This window comes from Ovis aries, chromosome 7 (assembly GCF_016772045.2).
Source record: "Ovis aries strain OAR_USU_Benz2616 breed Rambouillet chromosome 7, ARS-UI_Ramb_v3.0, whole genome shotgun sequence".
Classification (NCBI taxonomy): Eukaryota; Metazoa; Chordata; class Mammalia; order Artiodactyla; family Bovidae; genus Ovis; species Ovis aries.
In genome coordinates, this window is record NC_056060.1 from 97,779,523 (window position 1) to 97,794,729 (window position 15,207).

The window sequence follows — 15,207 nt, forward strand, 5'->3', positions numbered from 1 at the left end:
CCTCACCAAAACCCCATACCCGCCGACCTCCCCCGCCTCTCTGGAGGCACCCTTTCCTCTTTCTCAAGTGCTGTCTCCCGGGCTGCAATCCCCATTTTGCCCCAGAGAAAACTTAGCTCTTCACTCTCACACTGTACATTTTTTTAAGTCGACACAGCTGCCTATACAATATACAATCTTATAAACACTGTCCTTTTACAAATTTTAATGAGACGTTCTGTTGAGGAAATCAGTATAATACCACACACAAAAAAGAAAAACACAGGACAGACTTAGGTTCTAAATGTGATTTTGACGGTTACTAATTTTCCAACCTTAAGTCAGTGGTATAACTCTCTCAGCCTCCACTGCTTCTGTAAAATGAGAACATAACGCCTCCCTCCAGAGGCAGGATAAGCATCAGACACAATGTACATGAGCGAAGGAAGACGCGTGGCTGACACATCCTTGGCTGTGGTAACCACATGATTAGCACTTCAGCAGCAACAGGTACTCCACACACCCAATTCCGAACTTTAGAATTAAAAGGAAGCAGACTACAAAAGTACAGCAAACTTCGCTTCCTACCTATGAGTGTAATATTAGGGTTCCGCTTCTTAGCTTCCTTCATCAACCACCATTCATATCCTCGGAAATAATTCTCATCTAATGCGTAGTGCATGTGGGAGGGCTCTGTGCCATCTGAAGGGGAGAGAGCAAACAGAAAGGAGACTCTTAATGGTGATTCACAGGCCACACTCTACACACACAAACATACTGCAGCAAAGTAGCTTCCAGATCCAATTCTGACCTGGGGCACATAAGAATAATCTTATATAACTTAAAGGTAGATGATCAGAGCATATTATTGCACTTTTCCATTACCCTGAGCATCACAAAGGTCTTAAATAATAAACCACAACTTTCTATCATAAGCCATGAGTGTTATCAGCTCACATAGCTGAAAATTTCTAGGACTAATATCCTGCTGGGAGTTGGTCTCTCGGGTTTTCAAATCCCCATGCCCAGTTCAGCCCACCCCAACTTCTAGCTTCTCAATCCCAGACATGAGTCCTGAGCTGCTAAGCCCCAGTTTCCACACCCCGTGCCTTGAGCCTATAACATGCCTCCTTAAATCAAGGCAACAGAACACTGAGAATATAGGAAAAAGCACACGTTCCCAGCGTGAGAAAAGTCTACAGTAATCTCTACAGGGTGTCCAGGTGGGTAAATAACACCAGTCCTCACATGTTACCACGCTTCACATGCATCGGGCCTGGGAGAGGCACCCTAGCCCTTTTCTTCTTAAACGTAGACATCAGAATTCACAAGAGCTACCTGCTTCTGTATCTCTATCTCTAATCCAGCTTCAGCAAATGAAGATGGCCAGTCATTATCTATTCTGCAAAAAAGGGTTTCACAATAAAATGCATGTCTTCCTATAACAGCCAGGGAATGGTTTTGTTTTGGGTTTTTTTGTGTGTTGTTTGTTTTTAATTTGCATTTTTTCTTTCAGCATAAATTAAATACCAATACCACCACGCAGATATATTTATTTAACAAAAATTACTTACAAGTCACTAACAGGAACACAGGCATATAGACAATACTCTAAGGTTCACTATAATGTAGTCTAACCCATGAAATAATAAGCTATATATAATCATTGAGACAATTTTCTTCTTCCTGAAAATCAGAGACCTAAAAAATTTTTAATTGACTACATGTATTACACAAGGCCAATCAAAATGATGACAATAAAGACTGCAAATTTACTGGTTAAAATTATTTTATTTTTAAAGGACAAAAACATTGTATCTTTGAAATACCAACTATTTATATTTTGCCACATATTTTATTTAAAGCTAATAACATCTTTTTTTACATGTTTAATACACTAAAAACTTACTATCTTAAAACTTCTCAGTAAAATTTCACTCTCTCCCTATTCTCTGTCTAGTGACTATTAGTTTATTTAAAAACTGTGGATTTATTTACTACTGATTCTTCAACTAAATAAGAAATCTAAAGTCCACAAGCTGCTCTGTATGAAAAAATACATGTTTTGATATAATATTTTTTAAATAACTATAATGAAAAAGGAAAATAAAGAACAATCTACACAGTAATCAACATCAGAAATGTTGGCATTATTTATATTCTGAAACCACAGTCTATGAGTTTAGGTACAGGTTCAAATATTGGAGGCAAATATCCCAGTCTCCAAATCCTCCTACCTGTTGTCTGCCCATCACCACCTATTTCAACTTTTAGAATATGCAGTGAGGCACCGAAGTTTGGCTGGGGAAAGAAGCAACAATATTAACAATATGATTCACTGTATGAAGGAAAACACTTCAAGACAATTACTAATCACTGCCTTTGATTTTACAGATGAGAAAACCAAAGCAAAACTTCAGATAGATAGTAACTTATTCCAAAAGTAATTTACCAGATTTTTAAAAACTAGAATTGTGAAGATGCTAAAGACTATTGCTGAAATACACCACAGTTTCTAAAATATCACAGATACCATTAAGTCATTATTTGTTCACTACCTTAAAGAGATAATCCAGTATTTCAGAACGGTAGGGCTCTGGGTAATTTACTAGAAGTCGGGAGGTTGCCTAAAAAAAACAAAAAAAAAAAGTTTTCAAAAGCATGAATAAAACAAATCTAATCATGATCACTTTTTCACAGTGTTTATGTGGACGTGCCATCTAGCATGTCCACAGTCAGCCAGCTCTTGGGCAGCACCAAGCTGTGGGAAGTCGTTTCCCAGGTTCTTTGTTCACCTACCTTTGTTTTGCTCATCGCTGGGTAAATAGGGCTGATGTCCGTCCAACAGCTAAAACACAGGTTCCCAACAACCACGTTTCCCTTCTACTGAGATGAGGGTTGGTGACGGTTGGCTGGGAGGTTAAGGTTGCTAAGTCTATTAATGAATCTCACTATTACAGATTTATCTTGAGGGCCTAGACTCAGAGAGTGGTTATTAGAAGAAATAAAAACAGTTTCTCTATCTCAAGACTGTTTGTCATCTACAATATCTGGGGGCCAAGAATGGGAAAGATGAATCTCAGGCAATTTTTCCCCTCAGCATCTTGTAGGAAAATATTACAAGCAGCAGTTCTTAAAGAAACCTCTACTCTTCAGTCTTATTAGAGATTTAGAGGTGCTATCTCTTGCTGTTAAGAATGACAACACAATGGTCCCCAGGCCAGGCTATACAGGAAACCTCACACAAGACTGGCATCAAGCACTGTTTACAATAGCTAGGACATGGAAGATGTCCATCTTCCATCAACCTAGATGTCCAACAGATGAATGGATAAAGAAGCTGTGGTACATATACACAGTGGAATATTACTCAAGCCATAAAAAGGAATGCATTTGAGTCTGTTCTAATGTGACAGATGAGCCTGGAGCATATTATACAGAGTGAAGTAAGTCAAAAAGAAAAAAACAAATATCATATATAATGCATATATATGGAATCTAGAAAGACGGTACTGCTGAACCTATCTGCAGGGCGGCAATGGAGATGTAGACAGAGACCTGTGGACACACTGGGGGAACAGCATGGAGACACATGCATTATCACACACGAAACAGCCAGCGGTTATCTGCTGCGACTCAGAGAGCGCAGACCAGCGCTCTGTGACACCCGAGAGGGTGGGGTGGGTGGGAAGTGAGAGGGAGGCTCCAAAGGGAGGGGACGTATGTATACCTGCGGCTGATTCATGCTGTATGGCAGAAACCAACACATTGTAAAGCAATTATCCTTCAATTGAAAATAGATATAATTTTTAAAAAGACTGGCATCAAAATGCATGGATGAAGAAAGGCGGAAGAATAAAGAGATGAAAGAATTTCCCTCCCCTCAAGAGCTTTCAGAATAAAGTTCAGATTGTTCAGTTTTATACCCAAATTCCTTAATTATTTGGATTCCAACTCACATCATCTATGTAGGTATGCTGCTGCTAAGTTGCTTCAGTCGTGTCCGACTCTGTGCGACCTCATACACGGCAGCCCATCAGGCTCCCCCGTCCCTGGGATTCTCCAGGCAAGATCACTGGAGTGGGTTGCCATTTCCCTCTCCGGTGCACGAAGGTGAAAAGTGAAAGCGAAGTTGCTCAGTTGTGTCCAACTCTTCGCAACCCCATGGGCTGCAGCCCACCAGGCTCCCCCGTCCCTGGGATTTTCCAGGCAAGAGCACTGCACTGCCTTCTCCCTATGTAGGTATAACAAACTAATATATCTTTCTTCTGTCTCCATTACTGCCTTGCAAATAGACTCATCAGTACCATCTGTCTAGAGTCCATAAATATATATTAATATACAATATTTGTCTCTTTTATTTACTTCACTCTGTATAATAGGCTCTAGGTTCATCCACCTCATTAGAACCGCCTCAAATGTGTTCCTTTTTAAGGCTGAGCAATGTTCCATTATATTTATGTACCACAGTTTCTTTATCCATTCATCTGTCAAATGCACTCTACCCCCTCATCTGGCCAAATCCAGTCCAAGCTTTCCGGTCAAACGCCACCTCTTCAAGGAAGACTTCCTCTGCTCTTCCTCAGCGATGTGACGAAGGTGCCTCTCCTGTGGACTGTGGCCTCAGGAACAGGTCCACAGAGCCACCATTAATCCCTCTATCCCCACACCCTCATCACTGTTTCACCTCTAAGATCCTTGGGGACAATGACTGGGTCCCACTCAAGTTCATATCCCCATTTATTTTTTTCAAGAAGCATTCATTTACTATCTCTTATGTTATCATTAGCTTCACCAGTACAGGCAACGTAACAGTAGTCTGAGTCCGTGGAGCTGGAATCCTGATTACATCATTCACAAGCAGGGTGACCAAGGGCAAGTCACCATCTGCAAAGGGTCGTCTTACTCATTCAGCTGTCCCAAGACTAAATTCAGACACAGGAAGGACTTGGCGCAGCAGCTGGCGCATAGGACGCTCTCAGGAGGTAGCAGGCGTTGCACACACAGACTGCTTCTGAAAGCACAGTCTCTTCCTCAGCGAGCTTACAGACTGGTGGAGGCTCGAACTGTGAAGTGAACGAGTGCTGTATACGCAGGCCAACCTCCTGACCCAAGGGAGACAATGCCGCCTGCTCTGTGTCATGCTAGCAACATACACTACAGCTAGAACAGTGTGTTTTGCTGTTTGGAGGCCGTTTTGCTCTCTATGCTCTTCTATCCTTAACAAAGAAAGGGCCAGCTTTGAGCCATCACACGTCATTAGGATGTTGCCAGCTGATAGTCACACCCAGTGCAGAAGCATTAGTTTTATCAATGGCAATAGCAGTATAGCCAAGTGTTGAAATGTACCATGAAGCAATAACAAATCACCTAATTATTGATACTAATCATGCTCCCTAAATAAGGCCTGTTATAACAGCCAAGGATGGAGCCTTAGCACAAAAATTGGAAAACAGTGATGTTCCCAATACATGGCAGGCACTGAATGTATTTTTCACTTAAAATCCTTGGATAACTTCCTCCCCCCTAATGTATGAAACAGAATGATACTAACCAAAATTATTCACATTGCAGATGCCATCCTTTGATCTTTGACATCTATCCTCACAATGTTCCAACCAGGCAGGTATCACTGTGTGCCCAGAAAAAAAATCTGAGATATAGAGAGGTTAAATAACCTGCCCAAGGCTGTACAGTGAGTGACAAGGAGGCCCAGAACAGATCCCTGACAACCTGGTCTTAAGTCCATGTGCACCATCCTGCTTTCCCCACCAAATATGCAGATTAAATGAGAATATTCCAAACACTTACTGCTACAAACTGTGCTACATCCAGGGACTCCAGAAAGGAGTGATGTGCAAATATAGCATTGCAATCATTTTCACTCAATCAGTATTTACTCAACTTCTGAGATGAGTAATACATTATACACGGGACACTATCATAAAAGAGTTTCCTGTTCTGAGTTATGAAACAAACCTCATTTTAAACAGAGTTAATAAACATACAACAACAAGAGTTCAACTTTGAACAAGTTAAACAATGGATTTAACATCAAAGGAAAGGTGTTAGGACATGATGAATCCTCATTTTATGAAATACTGGCTATCCTAGGTTTAAACCACCAAAATAAAAAGGAGAATCATAGTAGTAAAGGATAAATACATTAGCACATTCATCTACTGTTTATCTTTACCAGCACCTATGAGTAAGGCTACAACATCTGAAAATTAAAGCATAAAAATCAGCTGGTTTAGGGAAAAGATTTTTTGCCCAGAGCAGAAGGTCAGATCTGCTATCAGACTAAAAACTTAGTCATCCACTGTCTTTTCCTTTCTGGAGTGCAAGGGCCTAACTGAAGTTCCGATTGCCCAGGAATCCACTTTCCAAAAATAATTATGTTTTATGGTATGTCTACTTAGAAGTAGTCACCCAAATCTCATTGGTAACTTGAAACCTTAGAGTTTTGCTAAGTTAAATGATGAAAGTGAAAAATGAAATTGAAATGAAAGTGAAAAATGAAATTCATTACACACATAATTTCCAAATAATATAAAACACTGAAACATTAATACTGAACACAGGTTTATCTACTTTTGGTTTCTTATTACAGAGGAACAAAACATATTTAGATCTATTAGAAAAAACGTCCTGTCTCTAGAAATTAAGGTTTTTAAGGGTTAAGCAATCTAATTAATATGTGTAATTAAAATACTAGAAATAATATGAGAAACAATTCAAGAAAAGTAGGATGTATTTTGGCTAAGAAAAGGTATGAGGTAGGGAGATATATTTCTGTTAAGGGAAATGAAAGTAATTTTGTCCTAGAGTAGAGAAAATGAATGGATATAGAAGCTAGGAGAGGGAATTTTACCTTGTGTAGTCAAGCTGGCTAAAAATTAAATTATAAGGATTTTTTAAAATAAGCTTTAATAAATAGCATACTTATAAAAAACTAAGAATTATTCTTAATCTGCTAAAAAGACAAATTTTTGTTAGACTATTCGTCTGTTCTTGACAAGCTTAGGAAAGGTTCCCTACCTTTTAAGGAACCTACCTAGGAAATAAAGATTCAGATATTATCAAAATAATATTCTATGCTTCACATTATCTTTATCAAGTCTTTACTTAAAAAAAAGAAACCCTGAGTCTTCTCTATTAGAAGAGCTAAGGTTGTGGGTGGGGGTGGTTAAACTGGGTTTAAACTATGTAACTTTATACATTTGCCTGTGAAGTTCTTATCATTTTAATTAAATGGATAATTAAGTATTGTTTCACAGTGACCAATGACCCTATTTAATCAAGTGTTTTAACACCTTTTGTATTTTTGACAAACTTCCCCAAATAAATTCTAAATGAAGTCTTCTTGACCTCATATTAACTTCCTGAGATTTCTCCAGATGAGCCCTGGACATCTCAAAGATGTGTTCTTTCTCCTTATAAAAAGACATGAAACTAATTAGGCTTATTTGGCATGTTAAACTGCATAGTAAGCATTGTCAAGTAAGATGTAACACTAAACTTTCTTTAGTTGATACTTGTATTGATACATGTTATTAACATATGTGTTCCAGAAATTACATCAAATTCCTAGACATCTGCTATATCCTGGTATAATGCTATCACTTGTAATTCTAGTTATCTTAAAATGCTATACGTTACCGAAATAACCAAATTTCCTCATCAACTGAATTACAATGAACTTTATCAGATTTTTAATATGCCCGTGTTTAAGCCTTTTTGTCATTTACAGATAGTTATAGCTTTACTAATGTTTTGGCAAAAATGTTCTTCCAAAAGTGCTTCATCTTCAAGAATTTTGGAGAGAACTCTTCACTTAAAGTACAGGGTTCTTTCAGATCGTGTTGATGAACTGGGTAAGAATTTACAGAACTCTAAGGTCAAATCACTGCAGATGGTAACTGCAGCCATGAAATTAAAAGATGCTTACTCCTTGGAAGAAAAGTTATGACCAACCTAGATAGAATATTCAAAAGCAGAGACATTACTTTGCCAACAAAGATGCGTCTAGTCAAGGCTATGGTTTTTCCTGTGGTCGTGTATGGATGTGAGAGTTGGACTGTGAAGAAAGCTGAGCGCTGCAGAATTGATGCTTTTGAACTGCGGTGTTGGAGAAGACTCTTGAGAGTCCCTTGGACTGCAAGGAGATCCAACCAGCCCATTCTGAAGGAGATCAGCCCTGGGATTTCTTTGGAAGGAATGATGCTAAAGCTGAAACTCCAGTACTTTGGCCACCTCATGAGAAGAGTTGACTCACTGGAAAAGATCCTGATGCTGGGAGGGATTAGGGGCAGTAGGAGAAGGGGACGACAGAGGATGAGATGGCTGGGTGGCATCACTGAGTTGATAGATGTGAGTCTGAGTGAACTCTAGGAGTTGGTGATGGACAGGGAGGCCGGGCGTGCTGCAATTCATGGGGTCGCAAACAGTCGGACACGACTGAGCGACTGGACCGAACTGAAAGTAAAACAAGAATCATAAAACTGCTAACAAAAGATCAAAATCAACAAGAATTAATTATAGGGAACTGAATGAACTGATGATGATAATTATAATTTTTATGACTTATCCAAAACACTGTTGCTTCTTGAATGTTTTACTTTTTCCAGATTTGTGGAAAACCTTTTTCCTAACCTGTCTATGACTTGTATCAATTTGTTAAGTGTATCCTTGTAAACAAAGATAAAACAAATTTCTCCCTATCTGATCCCTCCAATATTCAAAAACTCTGAGTATTCTTATTTTCATGGTAATATAGTTATTTGCATAAGTTTACTAAGAATCTGTCCTCCTCCTAACAGGACACAATTAGAAACACTGGTTATATTACCAAGGTTTTAACTAACATGTCATATTTGAGAGAGACCTACATAGACTCAGATATAACCAGACAGATTTTAAAAATTTAGGTTGGCCTATGGAGCCAATTCTTCAGTGCTCAGCTTTCTTTATAGTCCAGCTCTCACATCTATACATAACTACTAGAAAAACCATAGCTTTGACTAGACAGCCCATTGTCAGCAAAGCAATGTCTCTGCTTTTGAATATGCTGTCTAGGTTGGTCATAGCTTTCCTTCCAAAAAGCAAGTGTCTTTTAATTTCATGACTGCAGTCACCATCTGCAGTGATTTTGGAGCCCCAAAAAATAAGTCTGTCACTGTTTCCACTGTTTCCCCATCTATTTGCCATGAAGTGATAGGACCTGATGCCATGATCTTAGTTTTGTGAATGTTGAGTTCTAAGCCAGCTTTTTCCCTCTCCTCTTTCACTTTCACCAAGAGGCTCTTTACTTCCTCTTCACTTTCTGCCATAAAGGTGGTGTCATCTGTCTATCTAAGGTTATCGATATTTCTCCCAGCCGTCTAGATTCCAGCTTGCACTTCATCCCACATGATGTACTCTGCATATAAGTTAAATAAGTAGGGTGACAATATACAGCCTTGACATACTCCTTTCCCAATTTGGAACCAGTCTGTTGTTCCACGTCCAGTTCTAACTATTGCTTCTTGACCTGCATACATATTTCTCAGGAGACAGGTAAGGTGGTCTGGTATTCCCATCTCTTGAAGAATTTTCCAGTTTGTTGTGATCTACACAGTCAAAGGCTTTGGCATAATCAACAAAGCAGAGTAGACATTTTTTCTGGAACTCCTGCTTTTTCGATGATCCGACGAATGCTGGCAATTTGATCTCTGGTTCCTCTGCCTTTTCTAAAACCAGCTTGAATGTATGGAAGTTCATAGTTCACATACTGTTGAAGCCTGGCTTGGAGAATTTTGAGCATTACTCTGCTAGCCTGTGAGATGAGTGCAATTGTGCAGTAGTTTGAACATTGTTTGGCACTGCTCTTCTTTGGGCATATAAAGAAATATGTCCAAAGCTTTCTATAAAGAAAGCTGAGTGCCAAAGAATTGATGCTTTTGAACTGTGGTGTTGGAGAAGACTCTTGAAGAGTCCCTTGGACTGCAAAGAGATCCAACCAGTCCATCCTAAAGGGATCAGTCCTGAATATTCATTGGAAGGTCCGATGTTGAAGTTAAAACTCCAATACTTTGGCCACCTGATGCGAAGAACTGACTCATTGGAAAAGACCCTGATGCTAGGAGGGATTGGGGACAGGAGGAGGAGAAGGGGACGACAGAGGATGAGATGGTTGCATGGGATACTGACTCAATGGACATGAGTTTGAGCAAGCTCCAGGAGTCAGTGATGCACAAGGAAGCCTGGCATGCTGCAGTCCATGGGGTCACAGACAGACAGGACTGAGTGACTGAACTGAACTGATAGAGCCAATGTCAGTGAACTCTGTACCATCATTTTGGCTGCAGTCTTCAGGCAAGAATACTGGTAGCCGCTCCCTTCTCCAGGCGATCTTCCCAACCCAGGGATCGAACCCAGGTCTGCCACATTGCAGGTGGGTGCATTGCAACCCATTACAGTGGGCTGCAGGCAGGGCAATCCACTCCAGTGTTCTTACCTGTAGAATCCCCATGGACAGAGGAGCTGGGTGGGTTACAGTCCAAGGGGTCACAAAGACTTGGACATGACTGAGAGACTAAGTATGGCACATGGAGCCAATAAAGCTCCCTGGAAAAATCAGCCTGGTAACTTGCTTACAGGGTTCCCAGAAGCCTTACCAGGTAAGTAAGAAAGGTCACTTCTTAGCAGATGCACGAATCTCAGAATATTGGTGGACCTCGTGAAGAAAGGAATTCACCCAAATCCATCAGGATTGCAGAGAAAGTCTGATGATAAGTTCACGGCTTGGCTGCCTAGCCTTGACAGAGATTTTTAATAGCCCAATCTGTGATTCCTTGTGCAAATGTCCAACAGGGCACACTTAAAAGAACCTATATGGTCAATTATTATTTTGGCTGCACTTATATAATCAGGACAAGTTTAATAAGGCCATACTTATTTTGCAAGGAAATTACCCTTATTTTGGTTATCTCTAATAAAAGGTGGAAGTAAGGGGTGATGATAGAGAGAAAATTATATTTCAGTGAAGAACTAGAGTACACTCTGCAGATAATCAGACTGTAGCCTGCCAGGCACCTCTGTCCATGGGATTTTCCAGGCAAGAATACTGGAGTGGATTGCCATTTCCTTCTCCAGATCTTCCTGACCCAGGGATCAAACCACGGTCTTCTGTACTGCAGGCAGACTCTTTACCATCTGAGCCACCAGGGAAGCCCATTATCAGATTCTAGTCCTATTGACTGTCTTTGAGGTTTGTTTTCTACCTGTAAACTGGACCAAATACTGAATTCTTCTCATTTCTTCCAATATCTGAATACAGCTTGTCAAGCTAATGTTTCTTTTTCCCAACTTTCTGACTTTAAATTATTAAGAACTAAAATTTCCCTTTTCCTGAAGTTATGCAACCTAAAGTGTGATAACTTTATACAAACTCCAGAGAAATCACAACAGTTCATATCTGAACAACCTTCATGCCTGTTGCTCTGTGGACCACTCAGAAAGATCCCCAGAGATAGTCAAACTCAACTCAAGAAGATCTACGATTGCCACCGTCTGTCCCCACTCCATCTGAAGATGTTCTACATCTAGAAATCATGACTGGCTGCCCTCAGGATTCAGAATAGGTTTACAATCTGCTCCATTAGCCATCGTTTTCTTCTGTTTTCACTGAAATGTCTATTACATAAACTGAATCAAGTATTCGCACCATATAGACCTAACCTTGTACGCACACTTGCATCACTGTCTCCTGAAATGAGACACAACACTTTAACGGAACTGACCGTGGTTGGGTGAGATATGGAGCAATCCACCAACCCAGGACAGACTCAAACCCACTCATAACAGATGGCCCAAAATGTTAATTGCAGTATTACCTAATCTTTGAACAGATTCCTCGGGCCCCAAGATCACTGACCTGGTTTCAAGGTGTGACCTTTTAAGCTTAGGACAATGGCTACCAATTGGATTGCAAACTATTGACTGTAGTATAATTACAGGAGTGCTACTATAATCCTTTCTAAATTACAACAGGCCCTATCCCTTACTTTCAGTAAATCAGCTATTCAGGCAGTTTAAGGCCCTCACCACTTATGCTGATACCTGGGCATTAAGGGTGGCTTGTAGTGCAATCCCCAATGGCCAGGTTTTTCCTTTTTTGTAATGCAAATGCAAGACTCAAGCTTTGATTGCAAAGCATCCACTTCAAAGAGGGATCCACTTCCAAGATGGCTGTCTCAAATAAACAAACTGCAGCCAAAGAACCCAGAGCCAAGCTGAGGTTGGGGGGAGGGGGGAGTTCTTTGCAAGATCTTGGTCAGTTTCGCTAGCTGACCATCATTAGGGCCACTTTTTATTTCCCTGAACTTTAAGTTCCCACACTTAAGGTTTCAGTTCACCAATGAAAAAATAAGCCGCAAGGCCCAAGGCCTCCACCCTTGACCCTAATGAAAGCAGAACCGCAGGCCCACACCCTCTGTCTCTCTACCTACCATCACCAGGTGTGACCCAGGTTTACCATGTGCTTTCCAGGACCTATGAGTAATAAACTTTTGTTTTGTTCAAAGTTTTCCAATGGTTATCGCTGAGGGCATCTTGCAATCATAAGAACCACAGAGACCAGTGCAACAACAACACTGGTTATCAATAGGATGAGTGAGTGACTGAGTGAGTGAAGTCGCTCAGCCGTGTCCAACTCTTTGCGACCCCGGATGAGACCCACCCAAAACAGCCACCCAGCAGGCGTTCAAACTAGTTCTGAATTGCATCCAAGGACACACATTCCATCTGACTCAATTCAACAAACAACCCATTCAAGAGTTCAGCCTTGCCATTTTCAAATAAAATCAGCTCTAGCTCTGTCCTGGGGAACAAAAAGGAAAATCCCTCTCGTTCAAAGACCGGCCATCACAAACGCCATCAACTCAAAGGCTATAAACACAAGGGGATAAAACAAAGGCAAGACAAAGGTTACAAAGAAAAAGCTGACACGACTAAGCAAGCTGTTAGGAGCCAAGAACAATCATGCCACTGTAGCAAGCTCCCAGGCTTGGGAGCCACCTGTTAGCATAACTAGGGAACTAAGGAAATTATCAGCTGTGCCCACGCAGACTTTGCATTAAGCTTGTATGGCCCTCATGTCTCCCTTAGGAACTTCCCTGGCGGCTCAGCCAGTAAAGCGTCTGCCTGCAATGCAGGAGATCTGAGTTCAATCTCTTGGTCAGGAATATCCCCTGGAGAAGGAAATGGCAACCCACTCCAGTACTCTTGCCTGGAAAATCCCATGGATGGAGGAGACTGGTAGGCTCCCTTAAGTATTTTAGAATGCCTAGATAAGAGGAACTTATCCCAACTGACACAGCCTAGAAAAGACTAAGGAGACAAGCCAATTTAGTGTAATTAGTATCCTGTGTGGGATCTTGAAACTGAAAAAGAGCATTGGGTAACTAAGGAAATATGAAAGGAAGTAAGGACTTTCATTAAGGTAACCAACATTGGTTGGGACAAATGTCCCATACTATCCTGGGATGCTAATAATAGAAGAAAACTTGATTACAGGGTATATGACAACTCTGTATGGTCTTGGCAATTTTTCTGTAAATCTAAAACGATTTCTAAAGTTAAAAATTCATTAAAAAAAAAAAAAAGAAAAGAAAACAAGCTTGCTCCAGAGGTCCTTGAATCAATAAAAAAGTTCTCTCAATACCTACGAGTATCAATTGGTGCCTTTGTTAAAATTTGTTAAAATGCAGGTTCTCAGGCCCCACACCAGAACTCTAAAGTCAGAATGGGAGCTGGTGAGAAGGCCTGAGTCTGCGTTTAAACAAAACAGACCAGGTGATTTCTTGTGCACCTTAACGTTTCCCTCTCTTCGCACACATAAACAGCCACCAACGAGGCCTCTTCCAGAGGGCAACTCACCCCCTTAGGCCTTTGCCATCCAAGGGCAAAACAGTCCTCAAACAGTTAAACAATCCGAGAGTATCAGCTGTTACTGGTGTGCCCTGATATTAGAAAAAAAGACTTTCAAAAGCCCGTTTCTGGCTTCTCACCTTCCTAAAGAGGGCCTGAGGCACCTGTCGTCCCTTTAAACAAAACCTACCGGACGCCTGCCCCCTTGGGGGCACAAGCTGCAGTCCCGGATCCAGGACTCTCTGGCCCCCCGACCCCCAAAAATTACAAGCGCACTCAAAACATCCCTCAGGGGCATCCTCTTCGGCGGACGGACGCTCCTCGGGCCCCCGGCCATCTCTGGAGCGACCCTCCCGGAGTGCCCTCTTCAAGGTGAAGAGACCCTTCCCCTCAGGGACCCCTGCTCAAGTTGAGCCCTCCGCCCTGTCACTATCTAGACCTGTCACTTAGTTGGTGGACCTCCGGACCCTCATGTGTTTAACCTAACCGTCTCTATGGGGTCTGGGGTCCAGTCGCGCGACGGCGGCGTCGAAGCAGCCACGGGCGGGCGCCCGCCTCAGGCGGCGACGCGCGCGCATCGAAACGCTGGGGCCGCGCCGCGGGGGCTTGTGGGACGGGGCGGGACGGCCCCCCCCCCCCCCCCCGCGCGGCTCCGTTCCTCACCCCGCCGCCGCTGACCGCTCCGATGCCGTCGAACTCCCGGCCCAGCCCCTCGGAGTCGTCGAGCACGTACGCGCCGCTGGGTGCCAGCAGCGCGCACAGCAGCAGGGGCACCGCGGCTTGGCCCGCCAAACCCGCGGCGGCTGTCATGGCTTTCGCCCGGCGTTGCCGGGAGGCCTGAATTAGGCGCTCAGCCATTGTGTGACAGGTCATATGACTCGGGCGCCCAGGGAGGCGGGTCCGGTCGCCGCCATGATGGAGAAGGGCAGGAGGCCGCGGGTGCCGCCGCCGCCATATTGAGTGTGGGCTGCGGGTCGCTGACGCAGCCGCCTTCGTGTTGTGGGGGTGGGGAGCGAGCCTTTTCTAACGGGCCCTACGTCAGGGGTTGACTGCAGGTTTCCGCGTTTGTCGCTTCGGTGCCCCGCCTCTGGCATCACCTACTGGAGCATTTTATCGAAGAAAAAGATGGCTATCCAAGGCCAAGGGAGTCGTGCAGTGAATGGCTTACCATGGACCTCCCCAAGCATCAACATTCAGAAAACTGAGATCATGGCATCCAGTCCCATCACTTCATGGCAAATAGATGGGCAAACAGGGGAAACAGTGGAGACCGTGACAGACTTTATTTGGGGGAGGAGGGCTCCAAAATCAATGCAG

The 15,207-nt window shown here is 42.4% G+C and overlaps 1 protein-coding gene across 9 annotated transcripts in view; it reads right to left on the reverse strand.

Annotated features, from left to right (window-relative positions):
• Positions 1-14,756, reverse strand: part of GALC (galactosylceramidase) — a 57,076-nt gene extending 42,320 nt beyond the window's left edge. For 2 of the 9 annotated variants that reach the window (XM_060418685.1, XM_060418683.1), the window contains exons 1-5: positions 14,378-14,469; positions 2,779-2,891; positions 2,538-2,606; positions 2,217-2,280; positions 568-681 (exon numbers count right to left, since the gene is read on the reverse strand). In XM_060418685.1, the coding sequence (XP_060274668.1) occupies positions 568-681; positions 2,217-2,280; positions 2,538-2,606; positions 2,779-2,793 (262 nt within the window). In that variant the 5' untranslated portion in view covers positions 2,794-2,891; positions 14,378-14,469. Of the gene's footprint in view, positions 1-567; positions 682-2,216; positions 2,281-2,537; positions 2,607-2,778; positions 2,892-3,938; positions 7,319-10,637; positions 14,470-14,553 lie in introns of those variants that run through there. The other 7 variants (XM_027972099.2, XM_060418682.1, XM_060418687.1 and 4 more) reach the window with 6 other exon arrangements.
• Between the last annotated feature and the right edge of the window lie 451 nt (positions 14,757-15,207).